Consider the following 27555-nt stretch of genomic DNA (forward strand, 5'->3'; position numbering starts at 1 on the left):
GTGAGATATACATATTATTACATGGCATAGCTGAGTTCAGAAAGGGATAGCTGGGATACCTTGAAATACAAAGGTGTTGCTGTTGAACTGTTTCACCTTGAAATGTTTCATTCAATTTGAAAATGAAACTTGTATTGCAGGAGCACTTTGGTCATATATATCTACATCTCATGTGGCTATAGAGAAATGATCTCTGACGATGATGAAACATCAAAATAGAAGTCAATGTGTTGGAGTGCCTGCCCATAGGGGCACGAGTGTTACACATTGATGTCACTATGTTATGAAGTAAACAAAGTGAGTACAACCAAGTCTTTTCAGGCAAGCGGGGAGAGTGTGGGAGAGAAACTCATTGTGATTTTAGCCTTAGCAGACCATTTACATGCACAACTACCTATAAAACACTACAGGAAAGGGGATAAAAGCATAAAAAGCACAATAGGGCCTCTTTAAAGGAAATAAGTCCCTCCAAAGTAGAGTGACTCATAAAGTGAACTGCCTGTGTGTCTTCTACTGCAGCATGCCAGCAATAAAAAAAACACTTGCTATACAATATAACTGAGCTTTAATGATTGAGAATTGGATGAGGGACCCCAGTGGATTCTGAGATGTAAATAGGTCCATAATGTGATGAGAGAGATATATGGCAGCTATTTGATAGAAGCCTTTAAGCTACGTGAGGCCACTGTCTGTATTGGGACTTGACTATATTGATGTTCTGGATCATGGAGAAAATCAGTATGTGCTGAGTTTATTGCTGAACATTGAAAGAACAGCAGTTGCAGTATGACACACGCAGGAATATAAGTGGTCCATGCATTGGCTATTGGAGACCTGGAATTCTGTCAGTCAGATGGAAGCTCTAGGGCAAGAAGAATATGACATGAAGAACTAGGACATGAACATTTTTGAAGGAAAACACGGAGGATAACACCTCCAAATAAGCTGTAAATCTCTTTAAATAGTTTAAAGATCACCAGAGGGTAATTTCACATGTTACAGAAGCACAAGTAGGTTCAAGGTTCTTTATTTAGTCATATGAACATGATATCAACATAGTGTAGTTATGCCGATGAAAATCTTGTGTCACAGGCTTCTCCAACAGAGCAACGCAAAACACAGATAAACAGAAAAATATAGTGCAAGTAAATAGTAATACAAAAAGAAAAATAGATTTAAAAAAGTGAAATAGTGCAATAAGAGTCTATATGCAAGTTATTGAAATAGGATATATAGGTAAATAGATACAAAAAAATTAAAATAATTTTTAAGTAGCAGCCAGATTAATATTGTGGATGTTGTTTCAACAGTTAAGGTGCTTAACAGTCTTATTGCCTGTGGGATGAAACTGTTCCTGAGTCTGGTGGTTTTGGTCTGGATGCTGCGGTACCGCCTGCCAGATGGCAGCAGACAGAACGGTTTGTGGCTGGGGTGATGGGGGTCTTTTATAATCCGGAGGGGAGCAAAGGTCCTCAATGGATGGGAGCTCAGTCCTGGTGATGTTCTGTGCAGTTTTCACCACCCTCTGTAAAGCCTTACGATTGAGGGCGGTGCAGCTGCCATACCAGGCCGTAAGTAAAAGGAGAAGGAAACTAATAAAGATCTTTTTGAAATTAATGAATTAAACAAAATAAGAATTTCAAACCATCCTCTTCGATCACAGCTAAAAGGAAAAGAGCTTACACAGGATATATTATGCTCATTTTCAGGTTCATAATTGTATTTTGTGCCTCTACTTTGACATTTCTACGTGCATTTTGCCACACACATTGAGTACAAAAACACTGAGCATGCGCAGTGTAGTTTTCACAGTACACGTTGTTATGGACCGAGACACAGGACGTATGACCCAAAAGCAGGACTCGAAGACAGTTGTCAAAAATAGAATGTTCTTTAATAACAAAACTTAAATCGTACTTTCAAAAAATAGAAAGCAGTTAAATAGCCAAAGCTAAGTTGTACAGCAACACAAAAACTCACTTGGCAAAAGGTCTAAATCTCAAGGTAGGTATCAGGAGTCAAAAAGGCCCAGGTTCTCACGCCATGAAACATAACAAACTGACAAAGGAACAAACAAACACCAGGGCTATATATAGGTGAGGGGGATGGGCACAGGTGAAAACAATCAGGGTAGGGCCAAGCAATCTCAAGGGCGGGAAACACACAAAGGCAGGAAATGTGGGATCTGGAATGAGAGGAAAGATTACTTTCAAAATAAAAACAGGAAGTGGCAAGATCAAAACACAAAAACTAGAGTAAAAACATAACTAAACCTAACATATCTGTCGAGTCACAACATTACCCCCCCCTCTAGGGACGTCTCCTGACGGCCCAGGCAGATTAGGATGTTGCCTGTAGAAATCCCTGATCAACTCCTGATCCACAACGTAGCGAGAAGGAATCCACATCCTATCCTCTGCTCCATAGCCTTTCCATTCAACGAGGAACTGCCTGCCATGTCCCCTTCTTCGGACTGCCAGCAGTTTCTTGACCGTATAAACAAGGCCACCATCAACAACTCTGGGGGGTGGCAGAGGTTTGGTTGCAAACTGCTTTCCTTGACAGGCTTGATCTTCCCAACGTGGAATGTAGGGTGGAACCGCAGGGACCTGGGGAGTCGCAGGTGCACAGAAACAGGGTTCAGAATCTTCGTTATTGGAAAGGGACCAACAAACCTGGGGGCTCATTTTCTTGAAGCGACATGGAGGGATAGATCTTTCATGGACAATCAAACCTTCTGCCTAGGCTGGTACACTGGAGCTTGCCGGCGGTGTCGGTCAGCCCCCCTCTTCATTGAAGAAGAACTCCTTAGAAGGGTTCGACGGGCAGCCGCCCAGATGCGGTGGCAACGTCTGACCAGGGCATGTGCCGAAGGGACCAAGACCTCCTTTTCAGTCTCAGCAAACACGGGTGGTTGGTAGCCAAAGACACACTGGAAGGGAGTCAGACCTGTGGCAGAGGTAGGAAGAGAATTGTGGGCGTATTCCACCCAGATTAGATGCTTGCTCCACGATGAGGGATTCTGAGCCACCAAGCACCTCAGACATGTCTCCAACACTTGATTTAATCTCTCCGTTTGTTCGTTGGACTGGGGGTGATACCCAGAGGAGAGGCTAGCGGTGGCTCCAATAAGACTGCAGAACTCTTTCCAGAACTTGGAAAGAAACTGTGGGCCCGGTCTGACACAATATCCCTGGGAAATCCATGTATCCGGAACACATTGATCATCATAATTTCTGCCGTTTCCTTGGCCGAGGGTAGCTTGGTCAATGGAATAAAATGAGTCATTTTAGAAAAACGATCTACCACTGTTAGCACAGTGGTATTACCTTGAGACACCGGGAGTCCAGTAACAAAGTCCATGGATATGTCAGACCAGGGCCGTTGAGGAATGGGCAACGGCTGTAGCAACCCAGGCTGAGACCTGGAAGAAGTTTTGCTGCGAGCACAAACAGGACAGGCATTCACATAATCACCAACATCTTTAGCCATGGGCGGCCACCAGAAACGCTGTTTAAGTGCGAACATGGTTCCTCTAACCCCAGGATGACAAGTGAGCAAGGACGTGTGAGCCCAGTGAATGATCTTGGAGCGCAAGGGCACTGTAACAAACAGCCTATTAGGCGGACACTCACTAGGTGCTGGGCTCTCAACATTTGCTTGCTGCACCTCTTTTTCTATCTGCCAAGTTACCGCTCCTACCACACGGTTCAGTGGTAGGATGGGTTCTGGTTCCTTGGCAGCAGGCTCAGGGTCAAACAGACGGGACAAGGCATCTGGCTTGGTGTTCTGGGAGCCAGGTCTAAATGACAAGCTAAAATCAAAACGACTGAAAAAAAGTGTCCATATAGCCTGGCGTGAATTCAGTCTCTTAGCCTTTTTTATGTATTCAAGGTTCTTATGGTCCGTCCATACCTGGAAAGGCTGAGCGGCCCCCTCTAGCCAATGTCTCCACTCCTCCAAGGCTTGTTTCACTGCGAGTAGTTCACGATTGCCCACGTTGTAGTTCCTTTCCGCTGGGGACAACTTGCGGGAGAGATAAGCGCAGGGATGGAGCTTATTATCCTTTGCAGCCCGCTGAGACAGAACTGCCCCCACACCGAGGTTAGAGGCATCCACCTCTACCACGAACTGTTGAAGTGGATCGGGGATGGTGAGGATGGGAGCAGAGGTGAACATCTCCTTTAGGCCTTGAAAAGCATTAGCAGCTTTGGAGTTCCATTCAAAAGGGACATGAGGAGAGGCAAGTACATGTAGCGGGGAAGCAATACAACTGAGATTTCTGATGAAACGTCTACAAAAATGTGCAAACCCCAGGAATTGCTGTAGTTTTTTCCTGTTGACAGGAACTGGCCACTCGGCCACGCTACTGACCTTGGCAGGGTCCATCTTTATTTGACCGGGGGCAATGATGAAACCCAGGAACAATGTGGTTTGGACATGGAACTCGCACTTCTCTGCTTTGACATACAGTTGGTTCTGTACCAGGCGGTTGAGGACTTGACGGACATGCTGCTGGTGGGATATGTTGTCAGGAGAAAAAATCAAAATGTCATCAAGATATACAAACACAAACTTAATCAGGAAGTCCCCCAACACCTCATTTATGAGGGCCTGAAACACTGCCGGTGCGTTTGTCAAGCCAAAAGGCATCACTAGGTACTCATAGTGTCCACTTGGTGTATTAAATGCAGTCTTCCATTCGTCCCCCTCCCTGATTCTCACCAAATGATAAGCATTCCTTAAATCCAGTTTGGTGAAAATGTTGGCGTCTTGCAAAAGTTCAAAGGCGGAGGAGATGAGTGGGAGAGGGTACCTGTTTTTGATGGTGATTGCGTTCAGAGGGCTGTAGTCTATACAGGGCCGGAGTGATCCATCCTTTTTGTTGACGAAAAAGAAGCCCGCTCCCGCCGGTGACGAGGAAGGGCGAATGAGTCCGGCCTGCAATAAGGTCTCAATATAATTGTTCATGGCCTCCCTTTCAGGTCCGGAAAGAGAGTAGAGGCGACCCTTGGGAATGGGGGAGCCAGGTACTAAGTTTATAGCACAGTCATTAGGCCTATGCGGTGGCAGGGCAGTGGCTCGGGCTTTACTAAAAACTTCCTTCAGGTCCCAATAGCAACTGGGCACCTTGGACTTGTCAGGGAAATCTTGCTCCTGTACTTGGATAGCCTCAGTCATTTCTGTACATGCCATCTGAACAACAGCTTGGGTCTCAATCCTTCTAGCATGAGGAGTGTTGTCACCAGTCTTATTGTCTCTCAAACAGAAATGCTTGCAGTCCTCTCCCCATCCCTTAACTCTCCCAGATCTCCAGTCTATGTGTGGGTTGTGCTTGACTAACCATGGGTAACCAAGACTAATTGGATGCTGAGCAGAGTCAAATAAATGGAAAATCATGTGTTCAGTATGTGTTGCATTTGCGGTTATTTCAATGGGCATAGTACAATGGGTAACGGTGAACAATAACCGACCATCCAGAGCAGAGGCCTTTAACGGTTGCTTCAAAGGAATTACCACACAGTTCCACTTCTTGGCCAACCCCCAATCCATTAAACTTTCATCTGCACCAGAGTCTATGAGAACCCCCTGAGTTAAAACATGTCTGTCTACTTTAACTTGTACCTGTGTCAACGTACGAGGAGCGAATCCAGATGACAGTCGGCTCACCAGGGTCCTCCTCGTCCCTGATGAGCCCGATCTTTTGCTGTACAAGAAGCCACGAGGTGCCCCTTCTCCCCACAGTAAAAACACCTGCCCTCCTGAATGCGCCGAAGACGTTCCTCCGGAGTCTACTTTGCCCGACCCAACTGCATGGGCTCCTCTGAGACACTAGGGAGCACTCTTCTCTCAGGAGGAGTATCGGCAGGAGGTCTCCAGGCGGGACGATGGCTTGGTGTGTCCCCTTGGTGTCGAGGCAGAAGTGCCACATTCTTGAACCTTTCGGCCAGTCTATTGTCAATTCGAACTGCCAGTGCAATGACAGAATCCAAGTCTTCTGGGAGGTCCAAAGGTATTAACTGGTCTTTAATGGAATCCGAAAGACCAGACAAAAAGGCGTCGAGCAGTGCTGACGAATTCCAGCCACTATCTGCTGCAAGGTTCCTGAACTCAATGGCATAGTCCGATACTCTGCGCTGGCTCTGCTTAATCTGCATCAGTGCTCTGGCTGCCTCCCTTCCAGGAGCCGTGCGATTAAACACCTTGGTGAGAGTGTCTGTAAATACATCCAGAGAATTACAGGCAGGTGAATCTCTCGTCCATTCGGACGTAGCCCAGGCCGCTGCTCTCCCCGTTAAGTGGCTCACCATGAAGGCCACTTTAGAGTGATCAGTGGGGAATGCAGCAGGGTTATATTTATAATGGAGATCACAATGAACAATGAAAGGGCGACAGTCACCGGAATCTCCGGAGAATCGCTCTGGAGATGTCAGACGAGGCGGTGGAGCATGGAGTGGCACATGGTCAGCTGGAGCAGTTGGTGTGGAAGCAACAGCAGGAGGCTGAGGGGATGAACCAGCTTCCAGGTGAGCGAGGACACGGTGCAGCTGTTCGGCAAGGTGATTCACCTGAGTATTGACGGAGGCTTGAACATTTTCCTGACGGCCGGTCAGGTCCCTCACCCCCAGGTTGATGGCGCCCAGCTGCTCCTCATGCTGGTGTAGTCTCGATCCTTGAGCTCGCAGAGCTATCTTCACTGTCTCTGAATCCGCTGGGTCAATATTTTGGTCAGTTCGTACTGTTATGGACCGAGACACAGGACATAGGACCCAAAAGCAGGGATCGAAGACAGTTGTCCAAAAATAGAATGTTCTTTAATAACAAAACTTAAATCTTACTTTCAAAAAATAGAAAGCAGTTAAATAGCCAAAGCTAAGTTGTACAGCAACACAAAAACTCACTTGGCAAAAGGTCTAAATCTCAAGGTAGGTATCAGGAGTCAAAAAGGCCCAGGTTCTCACGCCATGAAACATAACGAACTGACAAAGGAACAAACAAACACCAGGGCTATATATAGGTGAGGGGGATGGGCACAGGTGAAAACAATCAGGGCAGGGCCAAGCAATCTCAAGGGCGGGAAACACACAAAGGCAGGACATGTGGAATCTGGAATGAGAGGAAAGATTACTTTCAAAATAAAAACAGGAAGTGGCAAGATCAATACACAAAACTAGAGTAAAAACATAACTAAACCTAACATATCTGTCAAGTCACAACACACGTTCATTTTGACAGCGAGAGAGAGGGGCAGATGGGGGTTTGCCCCACATCGCTCAACACGGCTCAATAGGCACACTGTGGACACTAATTAGAAGAACGCAGACTAAAACCGCAATGTACAGACGAATCAGACGACTAAACATGATCTTAAAATGCATTTTTGATACATTTGAGTCCTTTTTTTTGTGTCTATGGTGAGAACGTAGTATATGGTTTGTTTCTGCAAAATAAATAGAAGCTCAGTCTTAAAACAGAATAAGTGCTCATTGATCCTCACAAGACTTATCTCAAGTTCATTGTTACATGATACAAAAAAACATAACCCAGAACCAGATCAAGAAGCAGAAACATATTGGCTGCACTAGCTGTGTCCACACAATAAATGGATTGGATTGGAGGAGATGGTACAACAGCAGGCTTTAATAGAAGTTTTGTCGATGTATCTGTCTGTTTTTGTCATTCTCTAAACCAGCCTTTCCCAAACTCAAGGTCGCGACCCAAAATGGGTCGCGGACCCGTTTTGATTGGGTCGCCATGTTAAATGCATTGCTACACACACACAGCGTCAGAGCTGATGGCTGCGTTGCAAATACAATTTTTTTATAATTTTTGTATTTTATTTTTTATTTTGAAAATGAAATTATGCAATATAGCATTGTATATTTAATTATTTAATTATCTACATACAAATAAACTAAAAAGAAAAGATTGTATTTGTATCAGCTCTGACGCGTCCCCCGCGAAAGTTTTCGCACCGTCTCTTTATTGTTTATTGTCTGTTGATTAATCCCGATCGTACATGATGGCAAAAAGACGATACAAAGAGGAGTTTTTAAACGTTGGCTTCACAAAAGCTGTTAGAAATGGAGAGGAGCGGCCTCAGTGTGTTTTATGTGGAGAGGTGCTCAGTAACGAAAGCTTGAAAATGAACAAATTGGACCGCCATCTCCAAACAAACCATCCTCTGCATCAGGACAAATCGAAGGATTCTTTTCCTCTGCAAAGAAGAGTCGTTCAAGAAGCAGTGTTTTGACGGCGGAAAAGTAAGTCACTCATTTTAATCATTTGATTTGTGTGTTTGTGAGTTTGTCAGGGTCTGTTGTGAAATTGTTTCGTTAATGCAAAGTTGGATGAAATGCAGACTGAGCCCCGGAGCGGACCGCCAGCTGCGCGCTCTCGCACGTCCTCTACCCGCTCCTGCGAGTCCACTACATTCTGCAGCGGCACAGAGAGATGTTTCAACTTTTACTAGCCTAAAATGTTTTTATAACGGCCGGGAGAAAAACAGAGAAACAATAACCACAGGAAGATTAGAGGGAAAGTGACAGGTAGTATGAGAAGGAAAGCGAGAGAAAGCTTTTTTTCACTGCAGCCGCACGGACGTGACTGCTGCAGTGTGATGCACAATACATATGGGGGTTATTCCCTATATTCAAGAGCGTGGTCTTTAAATTTGAGAGCATACTTTATTGATTTCAGGTTCAGAATATGTATTGCTTTCCCTCAAACCCTGTCCTCACACTCAAATAATGCCTGCTTGCACTTATGGCGCGTTTCCACTGCAGCGGGTAGCTCGCTTGAAGCGTGCCGAGCCGTGCGGGGCCCGTTTTTGGTTTCGTTTCCACTTGGCCTAGTACCGGCTAGCGGGTCCTAATTCACAGTATTGAGTATGTAAGTCGCTTTGGATAAAAGCGTCAAACAAGTAACATGTAATGTAATGCGCCATAAATGCGGTTGCCAGGTCCACATTAGGTATACAGCGTACGCCGGCTGGTGTTAAAAATCACCCAATAACCCAGCAATGTTAATGATGATATCTTCTCTGTTATTTTCAGGCATTCAAAGGGAACAGAGGGGCACTGAGGGCATCCTATCAAGTCAGCCTCCACATTGCCAAAGCAAAGAAGCCCCATTCCATCGGGGAGCAGCTGATCAAGCCTTGTCTTAAAGATGTGTGTCTCTCTGAATATAGTCGAGCACTTGTCTCAACTACAGGATAACTTCAAGCTGTACTTCCCTGGCTCACAGAGAGCTCAAAACCTTCAGTGGGTGAAGTTTCCCTTCCAAGCTGTGCCATCACAAGACCTGGGTCTCAGTCAGGCAGAGTTAGAGGCACTGGTCACACTGCAGGTCAACAGGGGCAGTAAGATGCTGTTTGAAACAACCACTTTGGCACAGTTTTGGGTTGCTCATTTCCAGCAGGCTGAGTTCTCCTGCTTGGCTAAGATAGCTGTAGAAGTATTGATACAGTTTGGCACCACATACTGTGAATCTGGGTTTTCTACTTTAGCATACCTGAAAAACAAATACAGAAACAGGCTAAATCCTGAGCATGATCTCAGATTGGCACTGTCAAAAACCCAGCCCAGAATAGATCTGCTGGTTGAAAACTTCAACCAGCCACATACCTCTCATTAGATGTAATTGTTATTATATTATATCATGTATCAATATCTGATATAATACCCCTTCTAGCATGTCAGATGAGAACATATTGTAAATAAGTCAGTAAAGTTAATCAGTTGCCAAGTGTTGGAGTTTCTTTGTCTCTCAGAGTGTTTTACAACACCTCTGTTCATTTAAAAGTGTGTGTACATAGTTTTTGATCTAGTGACTAACTTAATGTTGCACTTCTGATAATTTAAATGTGGTTTCACCTGTGATGTACTGTATACTGCACTTCCTATAGTTAGTGTTTTGTCCCTTTCTGTTTACAACATGTTTGTTCTTTGTTCATTTAAAATACTTTAAAATGGTGTGTACATAGTTTTTGAGCTAGTGACAAACTTAATATCGCACTTTTGTTAATTGTATCATTTAAATTTGATTTGTACTGTATATACTTAACTGCACTTCCCATGTTTCGTCTTTTTGCTTTGATCCTTATTTTTTCTGGGCAAGCTCAAAGGGAAGGTTTTTATGGTGAGAAACCTAATTGCTGCGAAGCACTTTTATAATTAAATAAACATTTTCATTTACATTTTAAATTCATGGTGTGTTGCATTCTTTGTTTATAAATGTAGATATTATGGAAAATCTTGACATTTTTTTAGCTTGGGTCCCTTAGGACCACAACATTTCTGTTTTGGGTCTCATGCTGAAAAAGTTTGGGAACCTCTGCCCTAAACAATTCTCAGGAAAATGGCTCCTGAAAGACTTCCAGAGCTTCCTCTGAAAGTTTGGCTAGGACAAATTATGATTTTCTCCTCTTATACTCATCATTTTTCCAAATCAAAGGTATAGGATATAAAGGAAATCAATCTTTAACAACATATTTACACAATGAGTTGTTTTTAAAAAAAAAAAAACTACATCATTTCAATGTGACTAAGAAAACTTCTTAGACAGGAATAGGACAACATTTGTTTCAGTTTAAGATATTACGACATCCAAGTCTAAGACTGTAGTCTTAAGTCACAATAACGATAAACTTCACATAAGTACGTGACGTATATAAAACAATGCTCAACCATCTTTTTGCGAATGAAAAAATATATACACTGTTCTTTGGAGAGGGAATTACAAATAAATTCTAAAACAGCCGACCATGGCGGATCGATCTTGTCTTTTCAAATGTGATAAAAGTTGAACAGCTGTGTTTGTAATAACTGAAGGTGCAAGATCGTTTTTGGCCAAACATGATTACAATGAATTGCAATATTCTTGAGATTGGCTGACTGAGAAAAGGTTATATTTCTGAGCTGTTCCTCAATTTATAAAAACATGATTGAAAAACTATTTATAACTTGTTTTTCAAATGAAAGTACACTTTTAAAGATTGCACCCAGGTTTTATTCTGACAATTTGACACTTTGTAGACAGGCAGCCATGGTGTTTTGGTAAAAGATGGAGGACCAAAGAGACATTTGTTTTCTAGCTGGAGAACGTTTTGGGATGTCTTCTGTGTCATGAGAAGGAGGTACAGAGTGTTTTTCGTGGAGTGTAACTGACAGGACAAGACGAGGATTGTCCAAAAAGTTATACAATAACAATCCAAACACTCAAGGGATTTAACTTATTCAAATGTACTTTGACTGATTAAAATCCATAATGGTCCCCTGTTTGGTGGCTGTTAACGCTGACAAATGGGGTTTGCCCAATTCGGCACCCTCAAATACAAACATATAGCGAGCTGTCTTTGTTTATTTTCGCCTGACCCTTAGCTTATGTGTCATCCGCTCAATCAATGTGGCCGCACGCGCATTGGCTGTCACTCGGGGATAGTTAGTATATGTTGAGACAACATCTGATGTGGATGAGGGTCACTGGGGAGATGCAGGATGAGACCTTTTCAGTTCAGGCTGAGATGAGACACTGAAGGATTAGGGAGTGTGAACGCTTTTTTAAATGGTTTGCTTGTGGCAACCTTGACATTAAAGAAGCCTCAGAGTCTCAGAGGCTGGATTATGTAAAGCCTCTGTGTATATACAGTATATTGTGATCGTGATTATTGCATCTTAAAAAGAAGTATAGAAACATTTAAGAGACTGTTTATGTGTCACGAGAAACTTTACTTTGGAAAGAATTCCAAGCTTTTTCCCCTCTTTTCCTTATAATGCCTTATAATCACTAGCTGTAAGCGGAAGCTTTTTGAAAGAGGCTTCTTGGAGTATTCCCTTTCCTGTATGGTGTTATATAGGTTTTTGTGCATGTAAATGGTCCTCAAAAGCTTAAATCCCAAAGTTCCCTCCAGAGGGAATTTCTCTCCCACACACTCCCCCCCTTCCTGAAACACCTCCATTGGACTCCTTTGTTAACGTCTGTAACATAGTGACGTCACTATGTAACACTTGCCCTTCTATTGGCTGGCATTCCAACTCATTGTACATGATAGGCTAAGGGGTGCGACATCTCAAAGCGGTTGACCATTCACAACAGAGCCAGCCAGCTAACCAATCAGAGCAGACTTTCAGACAGAAAAGAGGTGCTGCAGCACAGACAGTATGAGTTAAATAAATACTTATTTTGAATGTTAAAGCAGGTAAACATTTCACAGTAGAGGCACAAAATATAAATATAAAGTTTAAAACCTGAACATTTGTGAAATATTTCCTCTTTAAACAAAGTGAATACATATTTTATTCCATAAATTCTGGAACCAAAGTTGCAAGCTCAACTGAAGTCTGAGGTAAATGATGTGGACTCAAATTGAATTTTTTTTTTTACAGAAGCCTTAGTGACAGTGTTGTGCAGAGAGTGGACTGTTTACCTTGAGGAATGAGGAGGTTTTCCCTAGCATCATGGTCTGCTCTGTATAATCTCTTCCTGTTAAAGATGGACCCGTCATTGTTCAGTGTGAACCTCTTGATGAGGCCTAATGAATTCAGGAAAGACAGAAAGAAAGCAGATTCAATACAATTAAAGAGTTGTTAATGCATGCTTTATGCTCACCATATCTTGACATAATCAGTATTTCTCAAGGGAAACAGGCGCCTCACGAAAAACGCTGGTAATAACTGCAACAATTACCTTGATTAGATTACAGGCATTAATATGTATGGGAGAATATCTTGTGTATGTATAATTAAACTACTGGGTTGTCAAGATGTAAACAGCTGAATTTAAATGTCAGTTTAACCTTGTTTCTCTTTTTCATACAAGTCACTTTTCACTGTCCTTCCTGTTTTGGCTCAGGTTGTCATGGCGGTCAATACCAGAGGAAGCTTTACAATGACTTGATGGTAAACTACAACCGTCTGGAAAGACCAGTCCAAAACGACTCTGCAGCAATTGTTGTGGAACTGGGCCTCACGCTGTTACAAATCATTGATGTGGTAAGTTTGTGTTTTCCTGTGTGTGTGTTGCGGCAAGGCTAAGGTGTTGAGTATGTTTGAAGACAGACAGAAAAAAATTAGTAAAGGATGTAAATTCATATGGGTATATTTAGAGAGTTGAAAAGCCTTTGTCAAACTTTTTGCAATAGATGCTGTATTTTGATGTGTTAAAAGTATTTTTTTTGACTTATCCTCAGTGACTGTGGTGTATGCATTTGAGCACAGCTTGTGCTCTCGACACACATCTCTCTCTGAACTGAAAACTGTTATTCCACCAGTAGCAGCAGCCAACCAAGTGAGACTTCTCATCTTGGAAGGAGCAACGTCTTTGTTTCTCCCCTCGATCCTTTTCCACTCTGTCACAAAAGGCCCTCAGTCCTTTCTTCCATTCGACAGGAAAATTCAATCTCATTCTTTCACATTTTTGACCTTTTTTCTCCAGAGCTGCTGCTCACGATTCATGTGTCTTCTTGAAAGAAATAGTTTGATGAAAAGATCAATTCCTGCAAATATCTGTGCGTTAAACATGAGGCTACAGCAGCAGCCGATCAGCTTAGCACAGATACTGAGGAGTAGAAACATCAAATTAGGGGGTCTTGTGCTGGACTATAATGTGACCTGATGCAATGACCTACTCGAGCCTCTGATGGTTTCCTGGCAACGTTACAGTGAACATTACTTTTTTAGTGGATGTTGGGTTGAATCAACACGAAGGGTGCAAAGGGTTGAGCAGTGTAATTGGGACAAAGGATGCAAGGTGGGAATTCTTCCCCCTCTGTCTGAACATACCTTTAACCTCTGAGAAGTCATGGCACTCGGCCAACACCCACCTTATTTGTAGATTTACATCCGTCAGAAAAGTTTGGGAACCCATTGGCTTCCCTCTGAGGAGTTGTTCTCTGCTAACTGTTTCTAAAGTCGACACCAAACTGCGGAAGAGGGCGTTTAGCTACTTGCTCCATTTGCTTGGAACCAGCTGCAACATGAACTGCCTCAAGGAGCTGGTCTCTCTAAACATGCTTCTTAGTGACAGAGAGGCACTGTCACAGGAACTCTGTCTGTAGATGCTTTTATTATGATGTTCCTGACCAGATAGTTATCTTTTATTGTTTTCATTTTCTGTTCTGTAACTGTGCTGCTGCCTATCTTGGCCAGCAAGGACTCTCTTGTAAAAGAGATTCAATCTCAATGAGACTTTTCTGGTTTAATAAAGGTTACATTTAATTTAATTTAAAAAAATCTGTTTTAACCCCCATTGTATTTTTTTCAGCAATAAGTAAGTTTGGACAAACTTGATTATTTTTGAATAAATCCTTTTCAGCTTTTGGAATATTTCAATCTATTCCGGTACGGTTAAAATGTTTTTTTTAGAAAAGAGTCACAAGAGTCAGATATACAGACAAACTCTCATCAATATTATTAGCAATGAAGAATTATGAGCTCACTCATAAAGACAACAATCGAGTTGACTAATTCTTGCCTGGATTTTAGTGAGTTGTCGCTAGTTTCATTTTTTTCCGAAAGGGGCCCTATTATGCTTTTCGGGAATTCCCTTTCCTCTACTGTGTTATAGGTTTTTGCGCATGTAAATGGTCTAAAAAGCTCAAATCCCCAAATTCCCTCCAGAGGCAGTTTTCTCCCACACACTCTTGAGTGAACATCTCCATTGTAATCATCTGTTTACTGACGTTACATAGTGACATCACTAGGTACCACCAGGCTCCTATTGGCTAGCGCTCCAAAACATTGTATATAATAGGCCAATGGGCTGTATATTTCTGTCACATCTCTAAAGCCCGCGTCCCGAAATTGACACCAGATGGACACACGAATATGGAATTGTGAATTTTGCACGAAGATGGCCCCGAACTTGGTCAACAGCCAAGCAACAGCCGAAGCAATTACGATGCCTACAGAAGGCCACACGACGGCACCCGAACCACACACTCCGTCATATTGTTTCCATAGCAACAACAACTTCCTGTCAACAGCGTAAACTTGCCTTCAAAATAAAAGCATCTAAATAAAACAGCAAGTTAACCTAAATTACATTTAAGATATACAACTGCAACAAAAGTAACAAAAACAATGTAATATCCTTTTCAGTTTCACAGAACACAAAATGTACTATAATACGATGGCTACATGACGGCATTGCGAGGGCTTCACGTAGTCGTGTTGCCTTCCTAAGACAATCGGGCAGCTTCTTGTTTCCTTCGTATTGTCTTTGTGAGGCAAAAAATGCCCGATGGCACCGATGATCACACGAAGTAAAGACGAAGATGACACGATTTGATAAGATGCCTTCACGATGGCCTTACGAAGGGCAAAATGGACACATGAATTCAACACGAAAATGAACCTTCGCAAGGTCTTTCGGCAATTTGTTGGCATGCCAAAGTTTTGCAATCGCTCACAAAGTTGCTGCCGGAGTCTGAGAAACTCCACCGGCGGTCATACGATGGCTTAAGATGCCCTCACGAATGGCCCGATGTTGTTACGATCAGAGCCGAATTTGAACATTTCCTTTATCGGGTGTCCATCTGGTGTCAATTTTGGGACAGTGTGACGTGGGCTTTAGTGATTAACCAATCACAACCGAGCCAGCCAGCTAACCAATGAGAGCAGACTTGGCTCTAGTTTCAGACAGAGGGTGAAAAGAGGTGCTGCAGCACAGGCAGTATGAGACAAATAAAGAGCTTTTTGAACATTAAAGCATCTAAACAACTAGAAAATGAACGAGTAGTAGAGTAGGTAAAATGCTGCCCCGTCATTTCTTATGGCACTTTGCCAGGACTTACACAATACAGTAATACACCTTTAACTCTACAACAAATCAAACATGGATAGTTTTCAAAATTCCAATAACGACTACTTTAAACTACTGTCTCCAAACCTGAAGCAATGTTTCTTCTTCTTCATTTTCATTCACAACATTTGAACGTGTTTCTTTAGAAGGAGGCTTTGTTTAGAAAATCAGTCCTTATCCCTGTGTCCTACGTTTTACACCCACAAACAATAAACTCACAAAAACACAGTGTAGCTCTATATGTCCACAATCCCCCTCACTCTTTTTTCTGTCAAGCCCATGGCTCTTAAATAAACACTTCTGTGGTTTGGGCAGAGTTTCTGTCACATCTAATTTTCTATATAGTATTTCCTTCTGTGTACCCATGCTTCATCGTGTGTTTCCTCCTGTTCCCCATCTCATGAACCTGTCCTCTCTCTCTCCAAACCACACACATAACTTCTAGCTCCATTGCACAGCTGGAGCATTCAACCAAAAAAACCCAAGCAGACACCCTGTCACATCGCTGAGCCAGCCCTGTCACAAGACGTGTACGTCTTCTCAAGATCACTACATGGTGGTAAGACTAAGAGGCAAGCGCTGGGCTGAGATATAGGAATCCCTTTTATTATTAATAAAGCCAGTACATATTACATTACATTACATTGCATTTAGCTGATGCTTTTATCCAAAGCAACTTACAATAAGTGCATTTGAAACAACATTTGTACGTATTCTTAGAGCTTGAAAACCACAGACTGGAGATCCAGAGTCAAGAAGCCACGCAGTCTCCGGAGAGAACATATGGCGCAACGAAACGCAGGAAAGTTGAACTTAAAATATTAATTGAAAAGTTACAAATGATACATTTTGCTATGTATACCTTTTTCTTGGAAAGCAACCTCATACTTCAGCCTCACATCTATAGAAACCAAAGACAATCATACATGTGTTGAATACATGTACGTGTTGCTTTTCTTTTGTACTACATTTTTCGTTTACTCGATACATAATGCATTAGCTGGCAAGACCATACATTAATGCTTACCGGGCAGTGGTAAATAATGTAAAAGCAGTGTGTGTGTGTGTGTGTGTGTGTGTGTGTGTGTGTGTGTGTGTGTGTGTGTGTGTGTGTGTGTGTGTGTGTGTATGTGTGTGTGTGTGTGTAATGCGGCCTTTGATTCCTCCATCTGCTCCTGGGTAACTCTCCAACCAGGGAACTGGGGCAGGTTGATGTCCGCAGAATGAGTTTATCACCATGAACAGTGACAGACAGACAGACAGACAGACAGACAGACAGACAGACAGACAGAGACACACAGAGACACACAGAGAGAGACCGACAACTAAGGTGCAGTGTTATTTTTTATTTATTTTCACTACTCTAGTTCCATAATTAAGTGTGTGTACTTTACTTGAGCATTTATGTTTTTGAAGCTACTTTGTATCTACTGAACTACAATAGAATGTAAAATGCTGGTATTTTACACTCAACAACAAACAAAAGCACCTGGCTAATTATTTTGCAGAATGATATCCTCTAACATTATCCGCTACTCTTATTTTTAATTATGTAAAAAATGAGGGCCATATGACTGAGGTGAGGGAAAGGCAAACCAGAGCACAAGGGATCTGCCTTAGGCTGGCAGGTTTTCCTGGAGAGAAGAGAGCTGTGTGAGTTCTTGCGAGCAGGCAGACAAACACACTGACGGACAAGCCAGTTAGGAGCTGGAAGCGTGGCACATTTTATTGCACAACGATCCGACGGGGACTGACTTGTTATGCTGAATACTTTTAGGGAGAGGAAATGGCTTGATGGCAGACAAGTGTGCTGATTGAAGATGGCAGGCAGGTGCACACAGAAAGAGAAGGAGACAGACGATACACCAAGCAAAAACCAACAAAACCAAAACACACCAAGCACACATCCGTCGAACAAAATGCCAAAAATAACAAAAACACACAGTCACGCACAGGCAGGTGACAGGAAACATTTAGGTCTGTGCAAATGTACCAAAATAATTAAGCTAGACCAGATGCAAAATGTCTGGTTTCCAGTGCGTGCTAAGCTAGTCCATAACTTTATCGATTAGACAACATAGATCTTCTCTAAAGCCCTATTATGGCAGGACTAAGATTGCAGGGGGACATGTGGAATACAAATATAGTGCACTGTGCTCTGTAATTTAAATCATCATTCCTGGTAGTATTTCTAGAGTAATAGACATGGAAATACCAAAAGATTGTTTCAACAGCTAACTTTAGCTAAAAAGCTAACAGGGCTTATTTGACTATACTTTTTTTTTCTTGTCATTAGAGCACTTTTGGTAGGTAGCCTACTGACCGCTGCAGACCGGGAACACGCCACAAGAGCTGACGTTTTGGAGTTGCTCTGACCCAGTCTAGCCATCGCAATTTGGCCTTTCTCAAAGGCCTTACGGTTGCCCATTTTCCCTGCTTCCAACACATCAACTTTGAGGACAAAGTGTTCACTTGCTGCCTAACATATCCTACCTACTGACAGGTGCCATTCTAGCAGCAAGATAATTACTGCTCTTCACTTCACCTATCAGTGTTCATAATGTCATGGCTGATCGGTGTAAGCCTTTAAGACAGTGTGAACATGTTTCTGTATATCAGATTAGCAAAAACACCTTCAACTTCCTCCACGATAAAAAGCGGCTCTTACTGCAGAGAAACCTCAGTATGAAACTGTAAATATGTCTGGGGTGGGGATTAGAAAATATAACCATATGCGCTCCAGACAGATTGAAATCACTGCCCAAAGCAGGTGCTGTTAAAATCACCTCACCACCTCTAGAGAAATTAATCCAGGCGGAATGGGGCTCAATTGACTGCCAGAAAGCAAATAAAGCCAAGGTGTTTGATTTTAATAAGGGACCTCAATAGTTCTGCACCACTTCCAAGGTTAAATGTACACATGATCAGAACCACGTTTATCTCAAATCTCTGAATAAAGAGCTGGAGTCTTGATCAAAGAGTCTTCCAGACAAAGATTCACCTGGTCAGAAACAACCCGTTTTGCACTCTATGGTTGGCAGTGTTCGGCTTGTGTTCACATTTGATTCGATCAAAACTGAGACAGAAAGTAAATGTGGACCGACATTTCCCATTTTTCGCTTCCTTAAACAAGCCTTGTGGCATTCTCTCGTGGTGCAGCAGAAATGTAAGCGTTTTTGTTGAACCATTTAACTTGGAGGGAATCCTGTTCCCACTCAACATCACCATAAACTGTTAAAAAGCAGTTTTTGAGGTAATTGAAAAATAGATAGAGGCTTTTTAGATATGATTTCCTTCACTGCCCATTGAGTATAACCGAAAAACGTATTCTCTGCTCTGCATTGAAATAAAACATGTTAGAGGTTGCCGCATTGTTACAAGCCAATCCTGGAACACTATACATCGAGATGTACAGTAAAGCACTAATTCATACATGACAACATGGCTTTTGTCATTGGCAATATATCTCAGATGACTTACAATACAATGCAGTAAAAGAGCTTTCATTGAAACTTAGTGTCTGTCTATCCATTGCCCATCTGTCTGAAACCAATCAGAGCTGATTTATGAGGAGATTACAGTGTTGATAGTGGGTGTGACAGAGCTGATACAGCCTATTGCAGCTGAGCGACATCCCACAAAACGCCACAAAAGAGAGGTCAAGAACAAAATAGGGAAACCACACAGCAGCCTCAAAGCCAGATCTCCGAGATTGAAAGCACGATCGCGCACACACATCAAGAGATAGAAAGCCTGTGCATTTAAAAAAAAAAAAAACAATGCAATGGGAGGCTGTGCTGTTTCAGCAGCTGAGAAAGGAGGCTGTTTTAAACAGGCACAGATCAGAAAGGACAGGGCGAGATAAGATGCGAGAGTGGAGGGAGATGGCGAGAGGTGGGGATGCGAGAGAGGAGCGGCGATTGGGAGGAAATTTATTTTCAAGTACGGGAACAGTATTTGCTCCTTTCTTCCATACATTAAAAAAAATAATGGCAAAGTTGTTGGAACTCTATGTTTCATATTTGTTTCAATGGTTGTTGCAAACCTGACTGCAGTTTGTTCATGTTCGTGAATTCTGTTGCATTCTGGTCCAAAGAGTACTTTTTCTGGAGGATGAATGAAAGGAGAAATGTCACGGGTCATAAAAACCCTGGTCTACATAAGTGGAAAAAAGAGTGGATATCAAAATTCAAATTGTGCACAACCTTGCAAAAGTTAATGAACTCTGTGAAGTTTTTGATCAGAGTATGACTGTTTGGTTAAGCAAATGTCATGCTATTCCACTGATCAACAGCTTGTAGCGGTAACATGCCAACAAAGGTAGCAATGAGCCTGAAAAACCTTAAGTATATTAACCCTTAACATCCATTTGGAGTACTCATTAGAAGAAGGCGCTTACCTCCAAAGATAACAAATATGTTAATTGTCAACCAAGACACACAAAAAAAACTAATCATGCTTTTCACTGGTTAAATTCCAAGATATGCCGGGAACATTGCCATCGTTCTGTCTCTGTACAGCACTGCAATGGGTTGCAGAACTCTGCATTCCAACAGATGGCGACAATATGGGTGTCCTCCTTTTCTAATCTTTTTTGCTCATTCAAAACCAAATCTCTTTCATTTTGCCTGAACTTTCCTTTTGAGGCACAGAGAACTATTGATTTTTGTATTAATCCTGAAATATATATTCAAGCGTCCACTCCCTTTACTGTGCATCAATACAAGTGGAGTAAGACTATAACACACAACTTATGATGCAATACACTTCAACAGCATCACTTACTCTTGGATACGGAGTCTAGCAAACATTTTAAAGTGGCATAATAAAGGCTTATCCACTGTAATCTCATTTATTGTAATACCATTGCAAAAACACTTAATCAGAAACACATTTCCTCTTTAAAGCCCTTTAAATTGGACACATTCATGGTTTCACAAGTTTGATTATTAGAAAGCATCGACATGGCTTTCCTAATTAAAGACGATTGAAAACAGTAATTCAACTACCTTTAGGTCAAATCCAAGCAAAATCCTCTGTGACTTTCTTTTAAAATAAAAAGTTTAATTTTCAGGATACATCTGTAAAATGGTCTCCTGAAAGAGAAGAAGTAGAATGAAAACCAAGGAAAACGTGTGATAAGAAGGAAAACCGTATTGCCGATTAGGTCTTCGTGAGAAATAGAAACACAATGAGCAAAATCCATGATTTTATTTAATCACAATAACATTAAGAGGGAAAGTTTCCAATGGGTTGCATTTTCAGTGTTCAGCTACAAGTGAAATTGATTCCATGAAAATAAAACCGGATTACTCGGCATAGAAATAGAGAATGAAAGATGCTTTAGAGCTTTTTTTAAGGCAAAATGTCAGAAACACAGCGTACCAGAGTGAAACAAGGGGCACCACTTGTGGCTGTCATGTAGTGTGCCAAACAGACTCTAAAGATGTCCGTTCCCAGCTCTAGCTTGTGGCTCTCCTTCTGGTTTCTTTCTATCTTTTCTTCTTCGCTGCCTCATGAATTCATGAACTCAGCCTGTCAGTTTTGATTCTGTCTCTGTCACCATTGATTCCTTTCACCCTCCTCTTTTAACTTTTTTTTCATACTTTCCCCATTTGTTTCTCTCTCCGGACATTTGACCATGAACTGACCCTTATGAAATATGAAGTACAGCTGGAACCACTGATTCTGCCTATTTCTGTTTTGAATGACGTAGACAGAAATAACTGTAAACTCATCTTCTTTTGGGAGTGCTGCATCCTTTCTGCTCAGTGTCACTGGCTATTGCCAGCAAATTGCTGTTTCAGCTCTTCCATTTTGAACTGAAGATATATTGTATTTATTGGCTTTCACTTATACTATAAGTATGTTTCTTGTTCTTTGCAATAATTTCATTAGATTTGTATTTATCTTAATTTAAAAAGGGGCTCTATCATGCTTGTTGGGGTTTTCCCTTTCCTGTACAGTGTTTTATAGGTTTTGTGGTTGACTAATCACAACAGAGCCAGCAAGCTAACCAATTAGAGCAGACTGAGCTCTGGTTTCAGACAGAGATACTGCCAGTATGAGAAAAATAAAGAGCTTTTAGAACATTAAAGCATGTAAACATGTCACAGTAGAGGAACAAAATACGAACCTGAAAACCAAGCAAAATAGGGCCCCTTTAATGTTTTACACCAATTCAATGGAGCAAATTACTTATGCAAGAACTGGGTGGTGTAATGTAATGTAATTAAGTTTAGCGACTGACTGTACGGTAAATCACCGTATACTGTCTACTGTATGAGTATTTTGTGTGTGAATGCAGACATTCTCCTGCTATGAGATACATGTAAGGCCATCTGCTGACATTGGAGTTGATATGGAAATACTAGCAACTTAGTTAGCCCTGTTAGCACTGTTTCAATGGCTTAGCAGCCCCAAAAACGTTTACACATTTAAACAGTCGTGGTAGATACCTTGTTTGTTTTAAACATCATAAATACACAAACAACAAAGCATACTTACAGGTTGTGTACCTGAATCTCCCGCTGGTCCAAACAAAGTAGGAACAGCATCGTCCTTCAGTGTCCTACGCTGTGCATACCAGCATGAATCGCTGCAATGTTTGCGAAGCTTTGGTCCGTGAAATGCAGCGCACACAGTACAATACCGGCTCGAACATCTGAAGGAACAGTGTTAACAAGAAATGTCAATCACTGACTTCGTCGTGGTTCTGCCCTCGGTAAGGCATAAAGTGAAGATTTCCCCTCACAAGAAACAGACCCTTGTCGGCATGACTGGATACAGTTTTGAACTGAACCTGAGCTTCCAACAGTATATATGTTCGGCTGGCAGATGGCGCGGCCATAGCTCTGGGCGTGGCTACTAGGTATCCCTACGTCACGATACCCAGGAAGAAAACATTGGAAAATGAGAAATCTCCAACGAGGCGTTTTGGGGAGGTATTTTCTGTGTTAGAATTTTACTCGCTAAAGGGTGTACTTTGAGGGTTTTTGACTCTGCAGACCGTTTACATGCATGAAAACCTTCATAACACAGAAGGGGATGGGTAATAACCGGAAAAACATGACATGGGACCTTTAACATTCATTAACATTAGCTGACTAAAAACATAAGCAACACATAAATAAAGTAATCAAATTTCACTTGCCGCAAAACCGCATTCATGCACCGTCTGTTTTAACCGCAGAGCGAGTCACAATAGTACGATATAAGCATGAAGAATAGTCCACAAGGCACCAGCACCACAAACACGGCCGAGTTCAAGTTATGTTCCCCGGATGAGTTGAGCAGGCTGAGCCCCTGTAGCATCACGGAGCTGCTAGCAGAGAGACAGAAAGCTAACAGCAGCAGTCACTGGATAGACCTGCCACTCAATGTGACCACGCCCTAATGTATGCATAACTTTAAGGCTTAATATAACTTAAACAAATTAAAAATGGTAGTAACTCATTAAAACATGGGAATGTGTTTTACACTTTACAAGGCTTCCTTTTGGCAGTTATAAATGTTAGTAACTCATGAATTAATGGTCATAAGAGATGTCAAGAAACATCAAGATGGATGGGTGGAGAATCAACTCAGTGAACAACAGATACCAAGGATGCTGGCTGATGAAGAAGAAGAAGAAGTAAGCTAGGTAGCCAATATAAGGCTTAGCCATCTTGTAAATAGTGAGCCTGTGTTGATGTATGAAAACTATGTTAGAACTGGTTTATAAATGGTTCTTAATGATTAATAAAGTGTTTACAAACTAATTAATAACCTAATTATGAATCCTTTATGAATCCTTTATAAGGGTAGTCTTATTGTAAAGTGCTACCATCTGGTCTTCACACTTGTTTGGTGAATTGCTGAGGACTCAAAGAAGGTCATTGTCGAGTGTGAAGTTGTTTGTATAAGCAGTTCTTGGAAAAAGCTGTAAGTACGGTACCAAAGGACAAGCAATCGAGCAATCATTTATTTTTTAAATGGCAAAACATGTCTTCTGTTTCCGTACATCAGACAAAAGGGTGTCGTAAAAGCCCAAAAAGTATTCATGTGCGTCATTGTCATTCTGTGTGGTCTGAGTCATTTGGGCCGCAGTTTGACTTTATTGCCGATCTGCTTTGTAATCTCACCCAATGTTTACCAGGAATATTTATCTTTTATTTTCTCTCACCCTTCCTTCACTATCTGTTCTAAGCCTGGCTGCCTGCTACTGATTATTCTCTCTTCCTCTCTCCTCCCATTCCCCTCTAGGATGAAAAGAACCAGGTGATGATCACAAATGCCTGGCTGCAGATGGTATGTCTCCTCTCTGAGCACTTTTGTGTGATCACTGTGTTGTAATCGTCATTTGGTGTATTTTTGGACATTATGTTTGTATCCTGTGGGCTCTGCCATCTTTTTTTTTTCTTTTTTTAATGTTCACATCTAACTGCTGTTGAAGGCATGAAGCCCGTTTTGAGCTGCACCTAATTACCTTTTGTTTTGTACAGAAACAGTTTCTGTTACTTCAGTGACTCTTTAGGGCCTCATGTGACAATAGAAAACAAAGGGCTATCTGTATTCGACGGTGCTGTCAAACTTGTTATTTTCATACAAAATTAAAGGCAATGGTTCTGTCAAGCTTTTTTATTTTAGGTTTATGTATTCTTTTATTATACTTAACAGTAGCATAATACCTTTTTTTTGTCAGTGTGAGGCTTTGTCCCTTTAGAACGTAGATAAAAAAATTTTATCAAGCCAGAAAATCTTGTTTTCTAAGATAATTTCTCAATACTTTTCCTTGGGTTACTTTAATTTGCTTTTTTAAGCCTTTCAATTTAGTTGCTGTTGTTAACCCTGTTATTATTTAGCTATTGCACAATAAAAGGTGCAAAATACTACTCTTAACTGATCAATTTTGAACGAAATGTTTTGGTGGTAATAGATTCAGTTTTTCATAGGAAGCAGGCAGCACACTAACTGTGATAACATCTTGGCCTCAGAAAGTTATGTAATGCTTTTTTAGCTTTAGATATGCTATTTAGATAAACATGCTAACAACTTTTACTTCTGTGTTGTTTGTTCTGGAAAGGAACAACCTTCTAAAGTGATAATGCTGAGAGGAGAGCAGAGCTACGTCACCAGCTGAAATGATGGCCCTGCACACTTTTAAGTGAAAACTAAGAATTGGCACAAAGAAGAAAAAATTGTTTGAACATACTTAAAAGCTGCTGTATCAGGAATTGCATGTCAAACAAAAAAAGATCCAAAGTTACAATTTTTTCTTTACTTTAACTTAGAAAAAAAGACGGTAAAAGAAAAAGTCTGTGGCTTCAGGCGATCCACGAGAGAACAAGTCTGATCAATGGAACCTTGTCATGCACGTCTGAGAGAAACACTTCATCACGGCTGAGCTAAGATGCTAATGAGTTTAACGTCAATTATCAAAGTAAACTGTCTTGTCAAAGTAAAAGTAGTGAATATGTATACTGCATTGAATTATATAAACACTGACAAGCCAAGGAAATCACAGTTTAAGTCTAAGCCTGTCACTTGTCCACAAACAGACTGACCGGACATTGGATTTAAATAAAATCATACATCAACGCCAATCATCTATCTTCAATGACACACTGATAAAAAGTTGTTTTGCTCTAGTAAATATTACTATGATTATGTGTTTAAATTATACAAGAAATTTTACTTTTACTCAAAATCTCTTTTATTTAATGTGTTACTTGAATTTGCAAGTAGTTTTGTATCTTCATTTTGATAAGTAGGCTACATTTAAATCATACTGTAGCAACAAGTAAATGTTAACTAAAGTAATGGGTTGACCTACAACCTGTGAAAAGCTAGTAATATACCTGGGAAATTACGGCCCGTCCACACGATGGCGTGCGTTGAAGCGCTTCTTCCCATTCACTTTGAATGGAGTGACGTCACGCTTTGCCGAACTGCATTGTGGTTCTGTCGCTTCGCTTTGCGTTGCTCGCTTCAAAAATTGAGAAAAGTTCAACTTTTGAAGCTTCGACGGAAGCGTCAGCCAATCAAATCATATGCCAGTACAGGCGTTAGCTAACGTCAGTGTTTCAGCTTAGCAATTTAGCTTGTTAGCGTGCTAATTTAGTCTGCTTTCATGGACGAGGCACACACAACAATATAATACTTAGTGGTTTAGTAGTTGCTTCAAATTAGTCAACAGCTGGCGAAATTCACCGTTTTGAATAAAAAATTTGGCAGTGTAGTAGTCAGAGGTTTTTTTTACTTCGGGGGTGTTCGCACTACATTTTCAAATGCTGCTCGGTAGTAAAGCAGTGTGGCGCCAAACTGAGTTTTCTTGTTACTGTGGGACTCAAGTCAATTCACTCACATTCATCCGACTGTGTGTGATGCACGTGTGCTTTTATTTCCTGTGCACACTGAGACAGATAGCGACACCAGATTCCTAAAAAAAAGGGTATGCCTATGTCACATTCACTGCCATGGACGCTGCTCTGTGGGCGAATCTGTGATGCGGTGTGTTTCACTGCAGCCTAAAGGAGAGGGGTGAAGGAAGACTACTGGGACAAGAGTTACTTTATTAAAAGTTGAACTGTTGGCGTCTCCTTCTGTAGCGCGTTAAATTGAAGTTTAGGCATAATCTTTGTTTCCAATATCTTTCTGTACTTACAGTAATGTGTGTTCACTACAATAATCGACATGTCTGTAAAACAGCACCACGTTGAAGTTAGACGGAAGCCGCCCTCCCGCCTGTTGGAGCTTCTGGAACGAGCCGTCCACACAGCGGTGTGTGTTGAAGCTTCAACGCTTCTGCCCATTCACTTTGAATGGGGTGACGTCACGCTTCGCCGAACTGCATTGTGGGGAGCGTAGCTACGCGTTGCTCACGTCGACGGAAGCGTCAGCCTATCAAATCCCGTTTATGAAAATCTGCCAGTACAACTGCTAGCCAATCAAACCGCGTGTATGCTGCGAGTAGTGAATCACCCGGTGCTGTATGATCAGTCTCTTTTCATCTACCGGGATACAAACCGGAGGAGCCAGGCATGGAGGGAGGGTGGCAGAGATAGTGGGTGAAACTGGTAGGTTTTCGCCTGTTTGGGGAGTTTATATCCAGTGTACCTCGTTTTAACATTGAATGGACAGCTAGCAGGCATAGATAGTATATGTAGCTAGCATGGAATGTTTTTTTGCTTTGTATGTCGGGGGCGGGAGATTCATGTGATTGGTTGTTGGTCGCGTTGCTCGTGTTGACTCCCCAAGCTTCAGATACGCCCACCGCCAAGCGTCAACGCACGCTGCGGTGTGGACGCTCCGGGAAGAGTCTGCAGAGGAGCTGATTAAAGAGAACCAGGTAAATGTTCTGCTTGATTTGTGTTCAAATGTGTCTGCTGTTCTGTTTGGACATGAATATCTCTATTCTCTAAAGGTAAGTACATCTTGCCATTATGTGAAAAACTTCTTCAGTCTCCAGTTTTTAAGTTAACATTAAGTACATTGAATCTAATTTTACCGTATAATAATTTGTATATTTTCAAACTTACTCAATTTCAATGTTTAATATTCTGATTCAAAATGGGTTTTTCAGGAGAATTGATAGTTTGAGCCTGTATAACCCAATTATTTAATCAGGTTTACTTCCTGTTGGGAACAAAGAAAAAACTAAAGGAGACCTATCATGCTATATTTGAATAATATATTGTAGGGCCATACCTATATAAGGTATATTTATAGGTTTTCTTTTTCAAAGTACCAAACAGATCATGCATTTTAGCC

At 41.5% G+C, this 27555-nt stretch overlaps 1 protein-coding gene across 1 annotated transcript in view; it reads left to right on the forward strand.

Moving 5' to 3' along the window:
• The window catches only part of LOC307027889 (neuronal acetylcholine receptor subunit alpha-7-like), a 75138-nt gene that overhangs the window by 2041 nt on the left and 45542 nt on the right, over positions 1–27555 (forward strand). Inside the window, exons 2-3 of the mRNA XM_079662578.1 lie at positions 12856–12995; positions 24049–24093. Coding sequence (XP_079518704.1) covers positions 12856–12995; positions 24049–24093 — 185 coding nt within the window. The remainder of the gene's footprint in view (positions 1–12855; positions 12996–24048; positions 24094–27555) is intronic.

This window comes from Notothenia rossii (genome assembly GCF_949606895.1).
Source record: "Notothenia rossii genome assembly, chromosome: 1".
In the NCBI taxonomy this organism is placed as follows: domain Eukaryota; kingdom Metazoa; phylum Chordata; class Actinopteri; order Perciformes; family Nototheniidae; genus Notothenia; species Notothenia rossii.